The 19,810-nt window shown below is 37.4% G+C and overlaps 1 protein-coding gene across 1 annotated transcript; it reads right to left on the bottom strand.

The window, feature by feature from the left end:
* Positions 1 to 610: 610 nt before the first annotated feature.
* On the bottom strand, positions 611 to 19,810 carry LOC145465032 (multidrug and toxin extrusion protein 2-like). The gene is made up of 16 exons (XM_081448838.1): positions 19,662 to 19,810; positions 16,272 to 16,792; positions 14,950 to 14,992; positions 12,559 to 12,603; positions 11,830 to 11,927; positions 10,976 to 11,073; positions 9,564 to 9,677; positions 8,800 to 8,867; positions 7,621 to 7,729; positions 6,969 to 7,044; positions 6,092 to 6,161; positions 5,511 to 5,643; positions 4,172 to 4,209; positions 3,373 to 3,429; positions 2,498 to 2,582; positions 611 to 2,101 (listed from the first exon to the last, which is right to left on the bottom strand). Exons 2-16 carry the CDS (start codon positions 16,760 to 16,762, stop codon positions 1,731 to 1,733), a joined length of 1,896 nt encoding a protein of 631 aa, XP_081304964.1. The 5' UTR covers positions 16,763 to 16,792; positions 19,662 to 19,810; the 3' UTR covers positions 611 to 1,730.

Consider the following 19,810-nt stretch of genomic DNA (forward strand, 5'->3'; position numbering starts at 1 on the left):
ATTTATTTACACGTTTTGAACAAGACATGACAAAAAAGGGATACCTGTGATAACAAAATTAACATAAATTGAGTTTTTGCCGATACGAAAAAGAAACCTCGCTCTGGTTGTTCAATGGCTGGATATAGCTCTCCACCATGCAGATAAAACAGCTTATCTTGCCTTGTCCACATTTATCCACTGGATAGCGTTTTCCACCCTTTGAACAACCGGGCATTAGTGGGCCCTGGGCATTAGTGTAGCGATTAAGGGATCAAGGTTAGCACGTTTGTAATAGGAGACATAGCTTGTGTACAGCTGCCCGCTCTCATGAGAAAAAAATAATTAAGCAATGCATACATGTGTCTACTGCAACATTACAAATCTGAAAAATCGGAGAGGAGTGTCGCCTGTACAAATGCTATTAGTGACATTCCAAGGTTATTTCGAATTTGTGATAAAGCTGTTCATTTTTCCTTCCTTTTCTTAGATGGCTGGGATACATGTGGGACAACGACGTATTTATTTCCATCCATTTTGCCGAGACCCTGTTGATGTGTCGACAATTGCAACGTATCTTGGGCCTGGCTGACCAACATGCCCATGCTTCAGGACCTTTGATTGTGTTCGGTTGTGTAGTGAAGGAAAAATACAAGGAATCATCTCCTTGCAATGTATATCTTTTAATATTATTATTTTTCTTGTTACAAGTAAAAGGAATTACAAATATATATGATATAATTCATTCATGAGTTGAACTTCTTAAAGCTCGGACAACTCATCATTTCATCAAATCTACGAGCCAGAGAAACTAATGCTTGAAACGACGTTTCCGTCTGGCCTGCTCTCGTAAGAAAAACTGAGTTATCTTTTAAAGTTACTTCGTTCTTCTGAAAAATGCTGAAATATGCTGTTAACTGATAACTTTTAGACCTGTATTTTCATGTATGCTCTTTAAAAGGATAATCTTAACAATGGACATAAGACTTAGCGTATGTTATGTTGTATAATATATCATGTATAAATGTTTGGATTTATTGAAAGTTCACCCTCGTATAAACGTTTATTGTTTTCTAAAGTAGACGATATAAAAATTCAAAGGAATGTCAGTCTTTTTTTCCAGCACCCTCTTTTCTTCTTTCTCTTGTTCTTCTTTATTCCCTTTTATTTTCATCGTGTGTACCACACTTGGTGCAAAAGAACACACTTTTTAACCACCTCCTCATAAATCCAGTCATATATAATTAAATAATGTTAACAATTAAAATCTATTTAAATGAAATAGCATCTTATTTCATCAATTACGTAACATTTCTTGATCAGTTACAATATTTTAAATAATTAATGAATATCAATGAATATCAATGAAAAAATATATATATATGAATGAAAAAGCATGCATTCATTAGTATAACTCGCCTACCCCCACTTGACCTGTCCCTCTCACCTCGGTAGATTGGATCTAGTGTGAAAAATGTATGCTTTGTATTCTTACAATATTTCAAATATCTAGGGGAATAAAAGAGATTGGTCCTCAAAGACTTCAAGAAAAAGCATGTCCAGTTAACCAGGAAAGCATTTCTTGATATGACATACTTATTTACGCGTATAACCCACCCCACCCCTCATCTTTCATCTTACGCAGTTGTTATTTGTGTCATCACACAAAGCTTTTTTCTTTCTGTCTGGAAAAGAGTTGCGTGACAACACAAAAGGCTCAGAATTTTACCTTTCTATGTAACTGGATAAAGTCAGGGATTTCGTGTGGTATTGCTAGTCATGTTAAAACCAAGGGTGTCATTACCAAGTGATGCCGTCTCGTGGGAAGATGGCAAAGGAACTAAAAGATGTATGGCTACAGCAGTGCCTAATATCAACAAAGAAATAATTAAGGGAATAAGTCTTTTTCTTATCAGAGACTTTTTCTCTAGCGATGTAAGTCTGTTTCTGTCTTGAACATCACACACTGCTGTATTTGGTTCACTTCCTTGTGACATAAATTCATGTTGACCATTAAAATCGCGTAACAGAAGAGAAGGTTGGAATTGAGTCACGTGAGCATCAAAGCGACTCAGAAATGGAAGAGATGAAGATTTGTGAATCCAGCTTGAAAGGTCCAATTCTGTAATTAAAAAAAAAAAAAAAAAAAAAAAAAAAAAAAAAAGAAGAAGGTTAGAGTTGGGAGGGATTTTTGGCTTCATTTGTAACTGCCTCCTACCTGGTTTACTTTATAAACTGTAAATTACACGAACTTGCTGTGAAACAAGGTTTATAAACCTCACACAAGAAACAGTTCATAAATTACTTGAGCCAGCGATTCATGATGTCTTCTTGCTTACATAAACAGCTAGGTTGAGCCCACATTCCTGAGGCCTCTCTGCGGTAAGCAGGCCAGGTCCTCAGTTTGTGACACATGCTACCACAATTCTGTGGCTTGTCACGTTTTTGTGAACCTTTATCATGTAGCCTGGTAACCTGGCCTGGCTTTTTGGCACTATGTTCTGTTAATAGGATGTACCTGACTCTTTTTTGTGAATGTCTCCATTTAATAAATTCTCACATGTTTGGTCCAAGGCAGACTTAACTCCTGTTCTTTCCTGTGCCTGAACAAAAACAAAAATGGTGAACAACAGCAACACTGGACGGATCACTCAGGTACTAGAACATCCAGTGTTCACAAACTAATCAGTTCCAGTATCAAGTCACTAAACACGTGAAATGGTGAACACACGTCACGATACAATTAACAAAGACCGGGGCACTAATCCCTGAAGTAAACTGTGGGCGCAACCAAGTGTCTTGTTTATCTCAGTCTTTCCACGCTCCGAAAGGCCCCGCTCCTAAGTAACTTACGGAATTCGCCACTTGCGAAACAAGAAGAAATCAGGGTTGTGTCTCCCCTCGCAGTCGCTTGTGGAATCGTTACTGGAACCAATGTCGCTTCTCGTCATTTGTTTTGTCCCTAGTAACGCTCCCACAAACCGCAGCGAGATAACACTTGTCCCACTTGTCTCTGAGGGTAAAATAAACAAATAAAACGGGATGGAATGCTGAAGAGACGTCAAGAGAAGATAACGTACCAGTGAGAGAACATCTCTGCAGCTGCTCTATGGCGCAATCTACCGGTTTCTTTCGAGGAAGAAATACTTCCAGGATATCTTCTTCCTTTAGTTTCTCGTGTTCATTGTTGTTCTACTCCGGTTTACTAAATGGTCTATTATCTTCTCTCGATTGAAATCGTCACAACATTCAGGGTTCTTTCTCAGCGTTCATTCGCGCCACATCTGTTACTATTTCCATGTTCCCATAACCGCTTTCGCGGATACTCTTGACCTAGGCGACATTTTTAAATCAAAATAATTGGTAAGCCCAGTCTTTTACGGCTTTACTCACTAGTTTGCACTGCTTCTCCCAGTCTGTTCTCCACAGTAGAATCACATATAAACAGGCCTAAAAGAGTCAAATATTACAAGATTACATCCTGTTAATGTACATACCATTGAATTCTGAAAGTGAAATCCTAAGCTTATATACGTTCAAAATACATTTTTTGTGGGTTCATTTTTGGGGAGGAACTTATCGAAAGAAATTCTAATTACACATAAGATCTTACTGCAGGTTAAAATGTATCATATGCAACACAAAGTATGTTGTACAGTCGTTGAATATTGTACATAACCTCAACAGTGGAAGATTTTGTAACTGGAAGAAATTTTATTGTTCCGTTGGCACTACCTACAATTAAACCAGGGCCAGGTCTGTCTGTCTTTAAATACGTTACCAGACAAACACTCAAGAATGCTTGACAGCTGAAATGAAGATGCCCGCTACACAGAAAAACGTTCGAGAAAATCATTTTTAATTCAAACACAGAAGTGTTTAAATTTTCAACAGTAAATACAGAAGAGTACACGATCATTTATTTCCTTCAATCATCTTGAAGAAAACCAATTTCTTGATATGAATCCACTAGAAACACAAGATCAATTCACTATTCACCTGAAAAAATCTAGTTTCACAAGACCACAAATTTGTTATTCCTAAAGCAACTATACTCAAAATAGAAGAAATAACATTAACTGGTTAAGAGTTCCGGTCAATCAGTCAATCAATCAATCAGTTTACTATTGCCATGCATGCATGGGGAAGAGGTTGCCCTCGGTAAAAACTAGTTCACTTGTCACATGCTTACCTGGAGCGCGACTGCACAAAACAGACCAATCAAGAGGCCTTCAACACAACAAGAAAACAACAGAGTTAGCAAACATTGCTCCCGAATCATATTTGTAGTGGCATTCAACACATATTGCTTTACTCACCCACCCTCCCCTCCCCCTCCCTTTCCCTGTAAACAGTCAGACAATTTTGCCTCAGCCGACCGATAAATGTCCAATACTGGCCATGATATCCTTGGTTTCTACACTTTGACACAACTCCACAAGTAATTTTTTTTACGTGGAAGTGTGGAATGCTTCGACAAACCAGGGAATTTAACTTTTCCCCATTTGTTCCACAATTATCATTTTTTAATTACTTAGTTCTACGCTTCTCTCTGTGTTGCATGTTTCAGAGAGGCCGTGTCAATGTTAATTAGAAAATAGCCCCGAAAAATATGTGTGCCGATTGATCAAAAATTGTTTCTATTAATTTTAACAATAACATGAGCTAGAGATTTCTGTCGCATGATAGTTGACTCGGGCTGCGCACTCGTCAACTATCACGCATGGAAATCGAGAGCAAATAAACTAATAATATTGTTTTTGTAAAAATCTACTACAGTAAAAAACCCACGTATAAGAACCTAGGTTTTTTCCAGTTAGCCTCCACAGGTTCTTATATAAATGGTGTTTACTGTGAAATTAGGCTATCTAGGTTCGTAATCAGGTTCTTAAATTATTTTTAACTTGTACTCTTGGATGTGGCCTTTATATTGAATCATTCACAGTACACTATTGTGGTCCTATAGCACTGCCAGTGCTCTGGCTAGTTTTTGTTACCTTTTTTTTGTATTGCATGTGATGTACTGTTATTATATTTGAAAAAAAAAAAAAAAACTCTATATTTTGAAAATAAGGACCTGTATTGAGATTTAGCTTGAATGGTTCTAATGTGAAGGGTGCTTAATAGGGAAATTTTAACCTAACAGGTTCTTTAATTTACTGTAGTCATTCAAAACTTCATCTAAATCCTCTTCACAGACACTTTGAAAACACAAAGAATTGGCCGTCATCTTGATAACAACTGCACATTGCTAGGCTTCCCACTACTGATCTAGAACAAAGTAGAAAGTGAGCAGCGTAGCCAATCAGCAAACGGCATTCATGATAGAATGCTAGTAGATTTCTGCTAAAACTCGGCAGAAACATGGCACATGTTTTCTGCTTCTTAAGGAGAGGCGTGCTAGGTTCAGAAAATGACTGAAGAGCATTAGGCACCAACTTTGTGTGTCTGTTTCAGGGATACGTCTATAAGAGAGAGTTGACAGCACTTTTAATACCATGCAAACAAAATTAACACTCATTTTTTTGTACCTGTGACATCGTGGAAGACTAGAAACATCAATGCTATGCCAAGAGGAAGCCCACAGCAGCAATAGGATATAAAATTGATCACCACTCCTACCGTCTGACGGCCAGATCCTCGGATAACACCGCTACAGACACCCTGAGATGAAAATTGAACATCAATTCGTATCACTTGAGAGGCAGTTTTCTACACCCCCAGCCCCTACCTGTGGGATTGATCTACTGCGCAGGTGCGAGTTCCACTTGAAATATAAAAATAGGTCTGCTATGCATGTTAATTGCATTATTGTTTCCACAACAAAATTGTCCATTCTGATTGGTTCTTGGCATACCTTAAAGTATTTGGAAAGACTTAAAGCATGATCACAAGGATGTCAAACTTGCTCATTGGAATTTGGCACATACGCTATTTGCACGTCAATCATGTGCAATTAAGTGAGTTTCTGCTGTTTCTCTAGTGTTTGTAAAACTGATGAACATTCCAGACTTTTTATTTTGTTTATGATATGATTAATTCTTGTAGTTGGTCACTGACGGGCTTTAAGGGTCGTATTTTATCACTCGATCATTAGAATGATTTCAATTACCTGAATTCCATCAAAGATAAAAGAGAATGACATAAAACGGATAGTCTTTTTGTATAACAATAACACATCTCTGCAAGACAAAATGAACAATAGTCTAATTAGCTACAAAGTAATCTAAGAGGGAAGTCAAGAATTCCTTGGCCAAATTAATTTGAAGCTCCCATCAGTGATCAACAACTCATCATAAGACTAATGTTCTGTGAGCTGACATTTGAGTCAAACGGCTTACGAATTTCAACCTTCCAGCATTTTCTTCATGTTCAATCCAACAATTTGCTGATATTCATTTGTACAACTGTGTGGAGAGATATACATCTATTCAACATCTGTACATCGTGTGCTAGTCAGCCATTGCCAGATCCACTTGGGCTATAGGTACATGTAATTATATCAATTAAAGAGAGTAGCCGCATTTTGCTCAAGAGCACAACATAACCCATGCTATAGTCAGGCCTGACTAGGAGTCAATCATGATAACCAGAAAGTCACTGCGTGTGTCTCTTTCAAGGTTTTTGCACACATGACAGTGCTCCACCTTGAATTTAAAGTGGTGGGTGGACTTAAGGTTAGCCCGATGGACTCCAGATCATGCAGTCTGGGTTTTAGCCCTCAAGCCAGGGTCTTGGTACTGTCTTTTTGAGCAAGACACTCTACTTTCTGACATAGCCTCTCTCCACCAAGATGTATAAATAGGTTCTGGTAAACTGGATGATGGGGGTAACCCTGCAATGGACTAGCATCCCATCCAGGGGGGAGTAGAGATACTCCTAGTTGCTTAATATGTTATGGGAACTGGGATAAGCTCTAGCACCAATATATGGTATATTTGGTCCAATTAATGCAGACTTTGTTTTAAAGTTTCTATAAGATTACAAACCTATTGTCAGTAAAAAGCCTTCCAGTGGTTTCCTGAAGCCCAAAGAAGACAGCAAATACCACAAGTTGAACACACACTGTGAAATCAATACAAATTGATTATCTCCCTGTGAACATGTAGCAGTGAACTTTAACAAGCTAACTCTTACAAGATTAGTTTCCCATACGAAATGCTATTATTAGGAGTTACAAACAAAAACTTCAGTGTTAATCAACATTAAACCTTCTATGGGTGTATGCATGGCTAGGTATCGTCACTGTCTATGCTACAAGTGACTTCGAGAATACAGGTAAACTGAGTTACTGCTTAGAAAAAATACAGGTAAAACATCTGCTCTTAGGGTTAAAGCAACGGTATACATTTTTTGATCACTTATGGAGGGTTTATTTCCCCTTTTGGGACAAAAAAGCAAATAAAATAAGTATTTGACGTACAAGTGTAATTTCCATAATTTCCAGAGCAACCATCCATGACAGTTGCTCAAATCTTAACAACAAATTATTGCTTGGTGTGCATACATGCAGTGATGAAAGTTTGCTGATGTGGGCCAAGACTGAATAATTTGACATCACATTGCTGAGAAAAAAAAAACATGATTTAAACAGGAACATGTACAGTACAGATAGACATCATAATCCAGATCTGTAATTACCAACAAGTGAAAGGGCCACTTTAATTGTCCTTTTGGTTGCCGTGGCATTGCCGGCACCAAGGGCATTTCCAACACGAACGCCAGCAGCCACACTTACACCAACAGGAATCTAAAGAGTTTTAATGCACAGATTGGTAATGGTCTTGTTGGCGAAGTCAAGGTAGACAATTATTGTAAAATAACACAGTGGAACCGTGTAAACAATGACTGCAGCTTTCTAAACTGGTTGCTTGTACTGCAGAATGGGAATGTAAGCCTCTTCTATTCCCATTCATCATGTGACAAATGCTTTGCACTTACCTCCAGCGGTGCTCACCGTACCTTTTAGGGGTTAAAAATGCAGTTTTGGTACCCCTAAGGGTGTTCAGCCTCAAAAGGTCTACAGTGGGAGCTTTTGTGCTACCTTTTAAGGTATTGAACTCAGAAAAATATGACAAGAGATAATGGGTTTTTTAGAATCGGTACCGCTTAGGGGTGGAAAACATTTCAAGCCACGCCCACAAAACAGGATCTTGGTACCTTTTAGGAATTCTTTTCAAAATTTCCGACAAGCTCTCCTGTCCTTTTTTATATATAGGAACACCTCCCCCAAGTTACCTCACTCTCTATCAAGAACTGTACAACATCTTAAAGAAATCATTATAAGAATGAAGCAGCAAATGCTTAAAAGAGCACCAAAGTTAACGTAATGAAACTGTGTACATGTAGAATATTGACAGATATTCTGACAAATATCCTGAGAGGACTAGCTGTAAAAGTCTGCATACAAGCCAAGTGGCCCATCAGGCTGGAGGTTATTCCAGTTTCTGTAGCACGAAGCAACTAGGAGTACTTCTACTCCCCCCTAGATAGGATGCTAGTCCATCGCAGGGTTACCTCCTGCATTAAATTTGCCAGCACCCACTATAACTCTGGGTGGAGAGAGGCACTGTGAGAGTAAAGTGTCTTGCCCAAGAACACATTGTAATGTCCCCAGCCAGGCTTCGAATCCAGACCACTTGATCCAAAGATGGCTGTAGAGACCGCAAATTATGCCAAAGAATAAGACTCAGATGAAATAAGCGTTTCATTATAATTTATGTAAAGGAACATGATTATCAACAGCAACACACAGTGCTTTCTCTGATTTCCTCTTTCCTGGGGTGGCTGTAATACAGGCTAAGAAGAGTTTATCCTCACCATATAGACAAGTGCTGTCCACTGGAAAATGATACCATAGGTTGCTAACTGTACTTCACCAAAGGTCCCTTTCAAAAAGAGCACATCATTGATAAAATCATTGAACTAATCATGGCTGCTAAGAATTATCTATAGATTTTCAGCTTTTCAGAGAGAGAGAAACCGCGGGACTCTTACATCCAAGTTGTGACGGATCCTGCAGGCCCAGTGGTTTCTAAACGATCTTTTGAAGAGCTGGCTTTAAATAGCCTGTGAGTCAGCAGTGGTCATTAACAATATTTTCAACTGTTATTTGACCTGGTCTATTCAGGACAGCCTGTTGCAAGGGATCAAATGACAGTATAGAAGTGATTTAGAACTGTTATTATGATCCTCTTTGCCAATATTGTCTTCAAGCAACATTAATATATTGCAGAGTTGTTGGGAGAAACAACAAGCAAGTGTTTTCTATCATGGCATCAAGCAAATCTCCTTTTTGCTCATCTCCAATCCAATCACACATGTGCAGTGTATATAAGGTACAATAAGACCTGGCTGCTTACATCAAAACTCTTACAGCCCTAGCCTTAGTGGAACCTAATGTACATGGCAACAAAACAAGGCACACTTCATTTTGAGGGGGAAGTGTGAATTTGAGCAGCTCCTCTGGATTCATTTTTATTACTAATAAAAAAATAACTATAATTTTAAATAAAATACCAAATGCACTTCAACTATTCCCGTGGCCAACCAAATGTCCTAGTGAAGCTAGGGTTTAACTATACCTGTTAAAAAGGAGCCAGCTTCAAAACTCCACCAGTCAATACAGGTCATCACCAAACCTGGCACTGCAAGCTTAAGAAACTGTCCCCAATCTAACAGACTTTCAGTGGTCCATCCTGCAATATGCATTCAACACAAACTTGCACCTTAATGCCACATTAATTGGAATTCATCTTAGTTTATCAATCAATCAATATATCAATTACTCAATCACTCAATGCCTCAATTGATTACTCACTCTCTCACTCAAACAATCAATCAATTAATCAATCGATTAGTCAATCAAAAACTTTTATTAGAAAAGTTTTGTTAGGCAAGGGGAAATGCCCCTTGACTAATTGGGGAGAATCACATATTTAGATAACCTTTCATTGTACTTTCTTTTTGGTCTTATCGCCACTTTCTCTTTAGAATTTGTTTAAATAAAAAAAACTAATTACAGGCAAACCTCCTGTAAGCGACCACCAAAAATGTCAAGCGTAAGTGGTCGCTTATGGGAGGTGGTCGCTTACATTAGCATATGGTATATCTGCAGAGACTTTCCCATGTTTTAAAAATTTTATTCATGTGAAAAGTCCATTGCGAGAAAAAATCCGGTAGTGACGCTGTTGAGAAATTTCCATCTCTTGTACATGTAATACCCAGGAATGGCATGATTTTACAACACCTTATTATCCAATTTCCACTCTATAGTCTGTCAAGTGGTTGCTTATGAGAGGTTAAAAACAAAAGAAAATTTCAAACTTTTAGTTTCTAAAGTGGCTTACAAGAGGTTGTGGCTTACAAGAGGTTCCAAATATAGTGATTTGGTATTTTGGAAAACTATTTGCTGAGGAGAGTTGGTCGCTTATAAGAGGTGGTCACAACTGGAGATTCAACTGTATTCACAATTTCTTTTGTGTGACAATATGGCAACAGTAAAAAATATATTTGAAATTAAATTGTTCAAATCTGCTTTACAAAATATCATTAGAGAACCTCATTCTTTATATGGATCAAAAATAAATATGTAATGTAAATTAAAATAAAATGTCTACTAGATTAAAGACATGTTTGAAAGGCTAAGTTGTATAAACAAACAATTGGGCAAATACAATTAAAACCATGTTACATTTGGACCCCGCTAATTCAAACTTGGTAATTATTTCAAATTCCCTGTTATTTCAAACTCAAAACTGTATGCCATGGATTTCCCCTTCAGTCATTTACTGTTGATTATTTCAAACTCCTGCTATTTCGAAAAACTTTTTGTTTCCCTTGAGAGTTCAAAATAGCGGACTTCAACTGTATAATTACACATATCCTAACCATTTCTTATCACATGAACAAAAAAGTCATATAGATAATAAATTACTCCTTATAATGAACACACTTTCCACTTCCTGTTTATGACTAGCACTAAGCCCATGTTTACCTGGCCATGTTTTTTTATGCAGCTTGAAAGCCTTCACATAGGAAAACAGTAAAAAAAACATAGTGATCGAGGAAAGGCTCCAGCTGAGGGCTACTCCTCTGTAAAAAGAAAAAACCACTCATCAATCCTTCGGCTTAATGGATTAAAGGAGCCACATCACAGTTTGCGCATATTGAAAAGTTTAGCCTCAATTTTTCAAATTCATCGTTTGCAGTCAGTGCCATCTCCATCCTTAGCCATCCTTGTTCCTTTATGGTTCATCATTATCTCTTAATGGTGTTTTTCTATCTTATTAACCTGTTATTTTCAGGTTTCCTACCATTTATTCATAAAAGTAATTTTGTATGTGGCCAAAATAATTCAAAATACCATGACTGAGCTCCTTTAAATTCCCCAACAAAAACAACTAGTTACAAAAACTAAAGGGACTTTTCTCGATCCTTTTTGAGATCATCAATTTTTTTGACTGCTCAAACAATTACAATTAAACTTAAAGTACAGCTGGAAAACAGCAAATGGTGATAAGCTGAACTTAAATCTGCCAAAATTTGCTCGTCCTCTTCACTTTTTTCCCAACCTGTTGAGGCTTTTTGGCTCTTCAAAAAATTATGAAGAAGAATATTAGCCAATATTTTAATTTGTAATTTAGTTTGCAACTTTTTCATCGCAAAATGTAACCGGTCTAGATGCTGGCCTAGATGGGAAAATCTAGACCATGATCAAAATTGATTTCAGCCAACAATCAAATTTGTGAATTCAGTAGTTCCCAGTCCTTGTGAGACACAACCATATAATAATGGGTAATAATGAGGACCAGAAATACTAGTAAGTAATAACATTAAGAAGGAGCTTACCTAAAACCCAAATTAAAGACAAACATCATCAGAGCATTGGTGCTGATCTGAACACCACTTGAAATAACACCAACATAAAGGACTGGCTTAACAATGCCCTAGAAACAAATTACAGTCATTAATAAATAAAATGAGGTTAGGTATATTTGATTTCGAAAAAGTTCAGGTGATAATCACTTGGCAATGAATCCAGACACATTCTGGGTAAATAATGAGAAACAAATACAATGTGTGGTTCTAAAAAATATATACATACCCCAAGACAGAGTTTTTGGTTTGCACCTCCTGCCATCACCCAAGATTTTACATTCCAAGGGGGTCTCTAAATTGACCCCCTCCCTAGGAATTTCTATTTAACCCAGTAGTTTGAAGACTATATAATTATATAACTCTCCATTTTTAAACAATTAACCAACACTTTGTTATAATTTGTTATTACTGCTGACTTTTCCATTTGCTTATTTGCCCCATCCATTCAGTTAGAAATAGTTGTTAATCGATAAATTGTAACTACACGGTACGAAAATTTGCATTTCACCACTAGGCCTTGGAATTTCCAAGACTCTCCATGGCAGATTTGTCTACATACATGTATATTTTCTTGACAAACAGAGCAAAAACCATTTGAAGTTAAGTTCAGTTTAAGCTAACTATAGTTTGAATAACGGCAACAACAGAATCACAACAGTTTGACTTATTACAAAAAAAGAAAGGTATTCAGAATTGCACCTGAGTTTGAAGATAGCTTTGCAACAATACAAATAGAAAGTCACCCTGTGAAACAAAGACCTCTGTGTCAATTATAATTTTACATTTCAATATGTATATCTAATATTAATATACACACTGATAGAGCAGATGACATTCACCATTAAAGCCAAAATAGTGATTTAAAGGACTCATGCAAATTACAACAGTGGAACAATTTAAATTAATTTAGACGACTCAGTTTTCGAGCACATATGGATTTTAATACAAATCAGTTTTGTAGACCAACACAAGGTTGGCCCACTCATCAGTTAATCTCCATATACCGGTACACTGAAACATCAGTTACAGTCTACACTCTCAATATGAAAGCGTTACTGTTATGATGTTAATTAGTTTGGTTTCTATACTATCAGGTGTGATGCTTATGTAAGAGGTTCTGTAATCATCCCAGAGTGGAACTCTTAAAAAGATTCATGAAGCATGTGTTCAAAGTGTATTGAACAAGTTTAGTTAACAGATCAGTAACACTACAGTTTGTTATTGGTCAGCCGTTTTATACATGGAGTTTCTTTATTTGCGTTCAGACACAACAGTTTCCATAAACTGTTGAAGAACACCATTAAAATTATGTATGCACACACCTCGTCCATTAGCACATGTGCATGTGCTACACTGCCTGCATGATTTGTAAAACTGTACCTGTAAGAATGTACTTTCGTCTATGTCTGCATGTTGATATGACAGGGTTAAAAAAAATTTTGAAATCCAGTTGTCCAGTGGGCCAGTAAATTTCAGTTTTCGGTTGCCCAATATATGTATCACTTGCCCAATAGGTGCAAACTTTTCATGCCTTTAATCAACAATTATTTACTACATTGTAGGTACTGTCTATAATATTGAGTAATACACTATAACAAAGGATGAACATGAGCAAACTATGCTTGGATTTTAAATTAATCCAGGCTTTCAACTCATTGTTTTGCGCATCTTGCAGTCTCAAGTTTTTGATTGGAAATTATCACTAACAAGACTACTGACAGAGGCTAATTTCACTTGCCCACTGGAGCAAAATGTCCCTCCCCTGGGCAATTGGACCTGGGTTTTTTCCTGCCCTGTATGAGTTCATCTCGCTCTCTCAAGGTTACAATTGGCCACAATTTGAGGAAGATATTCAAAAAGAAATAATTCAGTCACTTAAACTAAGTTACAGCTGTATGTCAAATGTGAGGCAAATAATAGACAGACAGGCCATCCTAAAAAAAGCCGCCCAACTGCAACTAGATTTGCATTAAAATCCATAAGTGCTCAAAAACTGAATAGTCTAATCCACTATAATTTATTATTAATAATATGGTATGTTATACATTATATGGAAAAATGATGTTACATTCTATTAAAATCAATGGCACAACTTTGTAGAGCTGTTTTCAATTGAATGTCACAAAACCAAAACCAAAGTTAAATTACTCTCAACTATCCAATCACAAAGGACACGGAGAATCCAATGAACCAATCAAAAGGCAAAGTAAATACATGTACAGGAAGGTGATGTGAAGTGCAGGAAAACTTGACATGTAAACTAGTCACGAGTGGTTTTGGTTTTAATTCTGACTGGATGAAAAAGTGGTGCTATTTTTTAGCCAATCATATAGCATAGTACAGTTGAACCTCTCTACTACGGACACTGAAGGGACAGAGCCAAGTGTCCGTATTAGAGAGGTGTCCGTATTAGAGATGTCGCTATGATGACATCACTTTTAAGTCTCCACTGACAGTTTAGAGTGTTTTCATTTACACTGCATTGTATCTGCATTTGTAAATGTAAGTCTTGAAAACTAGCATTTTGACATGTTCTGGTATTGGTATTGCTGAATGATTAAGTGTCAATGTTTGTGTAACCGCCCACAGGAAATGGTACATACCGCAAATTATCGACACCTGGTCTCCGGAGTGTCTGTAATAAAGAGGTTAGATTTGTATGAATTTGCTCACTAGGGCTGAGATTTAGAGTCCATAGTCCGTTTTATAGACTGACGTTTTTTTTTAGAGGAATTGTATGAGAATTTTGTTGGTATGTAGGAAACTGTCTGTATTAGAAAGGTGTCCGTATGGAGAGGTTCAACTGTAATGCAAAGGAATCATGGTCGGTGGATTGACTGTGTTTGGAAATCGTGCTTTTAGGGGTTGTACTTTGAAAGAAAATCCTATCAACCTAATATACATTTCCTGAAAGATTGATAGTTATAGTACAAGAGAAACCAAGCATTAATAACTTAAAGGCAAGAGTATTCACCAAGTAACATGGATGATGCATTCTAGAGGCAGTTAGCAATAGATGTGCGTAAAGTTATTAACAAGATGGTTAAGTTATGGTCATTATACACGTTAAGAAAACTTCATGGAACTTACTATTGAAGATGGAAGGCACATTAGGACGAACTCTTGTGTCAAACTAAACGTAAAAAAAAATAATGAAGAAAAATAATAAATAAAAAAGGAGAACATATACGTTCAATAGTTTAATGTTTACACTACATTGCTTGGTTCAGAAAAATTCTGGAAACCATCTTCAGCACTTCAAAATCAGTTCTTGGTTAGCAACAACTTCAAATAAGACATGACCTTGACAAGCTCTATACCTGAGCCTGCGATATGATCATGTGATACTGATCAGCAGATACCTTGTTTTGACAGGTGTCAATTAACCATAACATGGATCTCCAATATCTAATATGTATGCTGCAAACCAAGGCTGCATGTCTCGGTCAACCAATTAGCTGGAGTATGGCCCCCACGTTGCACAACGTTGTCGTCCTAGGGCGTATGCTTGTTGATCATGAAAAAAGAGTTGCACAGTTTTCCATTTCTACGCATGCATGCATGTGGTTCTGTTCCTGTGGTTGCATTAATGGTGCTCCCCTTGGCGACCCTTCAGGCCTGCAAAGCTCCGGTAAGTCACTGACACAATGTACAACAAAATGTCAAGTGTTCACAATTCAAGTGTCCTCACTACAGTAACATCATTAGACAGTCTTTCGAGTGGTTTTCAATTGAGTGTCAAAAAACCCAGGACCAATGTAACCACCCTAGCCATATCACTCTGGATAAGGGGACCAGCAATCCAGTGATCTAATCAAAACTCAAACCAAATGACTATAGCCAACACAAAGCACAATTACAAGAAAAATTGCAAGAACAAGTTAAGGTTGGTTTGGGTTTTATTTGATTGGATGAAGAACTGGTGCAGGATTTTTAAACTAATCACAGAACTTGCATGGTAATGCAAACCAAAACAAATGCAAATTACTCTGACCCGTTACTCAAGTGAAAAAACTGCTCTGACTAGATCCCAGGGGGGTACTCGCAGTATACATGACGGAGGATCCGACTTATTTTTTGGGGGGTTCAAAATTTACACCCTCAGTATTTTTTTCGGGTTGTATATTTTTTGGGTTTACACATCTTTCAGAGAAATTCTTGTTGCAATCAGTGGATCACAAAATTATTCATTTGAACATTTTTTCAGCAACATACGATTTCCGGAAAAAATGCTGATCATAAATCAGTACTGAGGTATTTAAGTCTTGTATTTTTTTGGGTAGGAAATTTTGATGACAAGCATTTCAGGCTCATGTATTTTGTGGGTTCGTGATATGAAGCTCCGTCTGATTCCCCCATCATGTATACTACGAGTACCCCCTGGGGACTAGATACATATTTCTAATACTTACGATGCAACATTCTTTTTCTGATGTACCTTCAGCAACAGTAATTCAGAATTAATCCACAGAGTCCAGGTCAGAATGCATGTTATTCCAAAAATCCACAAGCCTCTCTGCAGTACAACACCAACCATATGCAAGTTCTTGGCTCCATATGCTTGAGAACTTAATGTTTCCAAGGCAGAACACAAGCCATAGAAAACAGATGGTCCAGACACATTGATAAAAGAAATAGCTAATGTTCCTGCTGCTAATTCAACTTCTCCCAAACGTCCCGCGAAAAACAAGCTGATCATGAACACCAGATGGTAGAAGAAGTGAGATAATACGGTCGGCCATGCTAGAGTAAACAAGCCTTTGATTTCGGCAACTATACTTCTTGACAACACTCCACCACGACAACCACATGTCCTTCCCTGCAGATATTGTTTGTCTTGTTGTCTAACATGAATGTTAAATTCATTGTTTGGTAATGCTCGATTTTCTGCATCATCAGCCATGTAGCAGCTTCTGTGATGTAAAAATATTATCTGCAAGGTATAGCATTAATTATTTTATTTAGTTAATTTGTATTCTGACTGACATACATGTAACCATTGAAAAACATTTTTATTCAAGAAAAATTTAATGCTTGTTTAAGAAATCAGTTTATTTCAAAATGGAATCAAACTTGGTTAACACTGCAGAACCAAATGAAGTACACATACAGTGCATGTATGCTCATGTGCAAAACACTTCAGAAATTTGCACCAAAAAGTACTCCCTGAATAAATAGAGGATAACACATGGTCATGCATAGATATGGAATATCTCTTCGAGTGTTCAACTCGATATCTCATGAGTGAGTGCACTGAACAAGTGACATGATTTCCATATCTACAAACAACCATGGATTATTTTGTTTATCATATAGAAATACTGATTATGACGTTTTTAATGATTTTACGAAGATTTCCGACCACTTTCCAAAAGATTTCTAAAGATTCCTCAAAAATTGTCTGAAGGCCACACATAAGCATTTCCGAATATTTTCCAAACATTTCCAAAGATTGCCAAAGATTTCTGAAGATTACCAAAGATTGCTAAGACTTTCAAGGAAGATTCGATCATACACCAGCAAATTTAATTATAGTGTTAGGGTCAAACATGAGATCAGTGAGGTCATTGATAGCTTCACTAGTGAGGATATGGAAAATACGCCACTCAAGTCCCAGATATAGTTTCGTATAAATCTCACGAGGGCTATATTTTCCAGTAAAACACTTGTGTCTATATAATAATGCAGCTTAATTAAGTTCAAAGTTTTCACTGAAACTCAGACCACTGTTCATAGTGTTCTTCTTAGTCTAAAAAAGAAAGAAAAACCCTGAGCAAATTATGGACCAGGGACTAGGAGGACTCAGGTTTAAAAACTAATATGGATATAATGTTTCTATGTGGAGGATTTTGTGAGGTATATTATGTATGATTATGATTACTATGATTATGCATGATTTTTACATTTTTTGGGATTAAAATATTTTTTCACATTTCTCTTCTGGCAGTGACAACCATGTAGGTAAAATGTGTACCATAAGATGGCTAGAAGGGTCAAGATCTAGTGCAAGGGATATCTTTAGGTCTACTTCTGGCACAAGGGTGGTTTGATAGTTTTATCCCATTAGACTCTGGGAAACGGGTTGTTTGAAAGCTGATAATGCTGACCCAGGATTAAAAGTTAACTGAAATACATGTATTAATTTTCTTTGAATAAAAATGTTTCTCACTGCTTATGCTTTGCGTGGTTTGAGATTCTTCAAATACAAAACTGAAGGACAAACAACATAAACAGAAAACCTCACCAAAAAGTTACTAAACCGAAATCAAAATTAACTGTAATCTTGGGTTAGCTAAATCAAGATTTGAACAACCCAGCCTGGACCTAGCAGTCAGGGTTCAAGCCCTGGCTGGGGTCATGTATGTTGCATTCTCAGCTACGCTAGATGTATTTTACTCCCACAGTACTTCCCTTCACCTCGGAGTATAATGGATACTATATAATTTTTTTTTTGGACCTAACACAATGCTGGGAGGTAACCTCGGAAGGACTAACATCTAAATTATACAGGGAAAGTCACAATACTACTAGTCTCTTTGAACACACTACAGAAAGTGAGAAAAGCTTTCTTGGCAGTTCTTATAACCACTTACGTCCCATTTATATGGTCTCAGTTATGCGAGACAACCTTCCCCCCAAGTTACCCTAGCCGAGGTAACTTTTCACGAAATTTCTTTGCAAAATTCAACCAACCATTTACAAGAGGATAGCGAACCTGTCTTGGGGGCTAAACAACTTGGGTGGGCAAGTTGTCTCGTCTCAGCAGGTAGGGTAACCCTGGCAAGCAGGAACACTCTTCTTCCTAATAAACACTTTGACTCCCCTAACTGAGACAAGTCTCAGCACAGTGAGTGTCATGAAATGTCTAGATTTAGGATTTAAAGCAGAAATTCACATCAAAAAAGTGAAAATTAACTCCACAAAACCCACTTTGATTGAATGACCAAGCAAAACTCAAAGAAAGAGGGATATTTGCACATTTGATTATTCAATAAGGGTTATGAATAATCATGCAGGGTCAACTTTGACTCAGACTACAGAGACAATGTTTTCACATAAAAACGCTCGATAAAGTTACCTCAAGGGGAGGGTTGTCTTGGGTACCCAAGACCACATAACTGGGGCCTGAAAACTCTTGAAGACTCAAAGGGATTTTTGCTGCTTCATTTGCACATCCCTGTAATTTCTTAACTTAAGTACCTCGTACCCTGCCCCTCCCCAGACTGCCTCCTCCTCCCCACCCCACTCCCAGCATGGGAATAACTGCAGTGTCTGTAGATTACTTTTGTGTCAATTTGAGAAAAATGAGATGTATTCCGTGTGGACTGAACAAAGGTTGCACACATGCAGCTACAGCACTCCTGGTCTGCAGTCCACTTGGTTCACATTCTTCTTTGGTGAGAGTTTGGTTTCCTAAACCTCTAGGGGCATCGTTTATACAGGGACAGACATTATGGACAGACGTTTTTGACATAAGCTTATTTATATAGACTATGAACACTCATATTCAAAACCACACAATGGATCTGGACATATTGATAGATTTATGCCCAGTATGTTTTTGTCATTGAAATTCGTGGAATTAAAAACAAACTCTGCTTGCAACGTGCGAAAAGTGGCCACCCAGAAAGCTTTACGTAAACGAACGTAAAGAAAAATCATAGCAATTAAAGCTAATGAAGCTTAATCTTTCAACATAAGCTTAACTGCTCGATGCAAAGGACCACACGATGATCAAGAAAGGCATCGTTGAAGTATAAAGCTGTTATTGTTGGAACCACTAGTAAACAGCAGATACTTACCCGGTATGACTTCTGTGTTTTCACACAACGAGAAGTTTGCCAAGATACTATTTAGCTATTTGCTGCGTAATGGGGCAGTTTCATTCTTTACTACTTTCTTCTTTCTTTTTTTCCTGCTGATGCCGCAGGAATTTGCCGCACGGGTTATA

Source organism: Orbicella franksi, chromosome 13 (genome assembly GCF_964199315.1).
Source record: "Orbicella franksi chromosome 13, jaOrbFran1.1, whole genome shotgun sequence".
In the NCBI taxonomy this organism is placed as follows: Eukaryota; Metazoa; Cnidaria; class Anthozoa; order Scleractinia; family Merulinidae; genus Orbicella; species Orbicella franksi.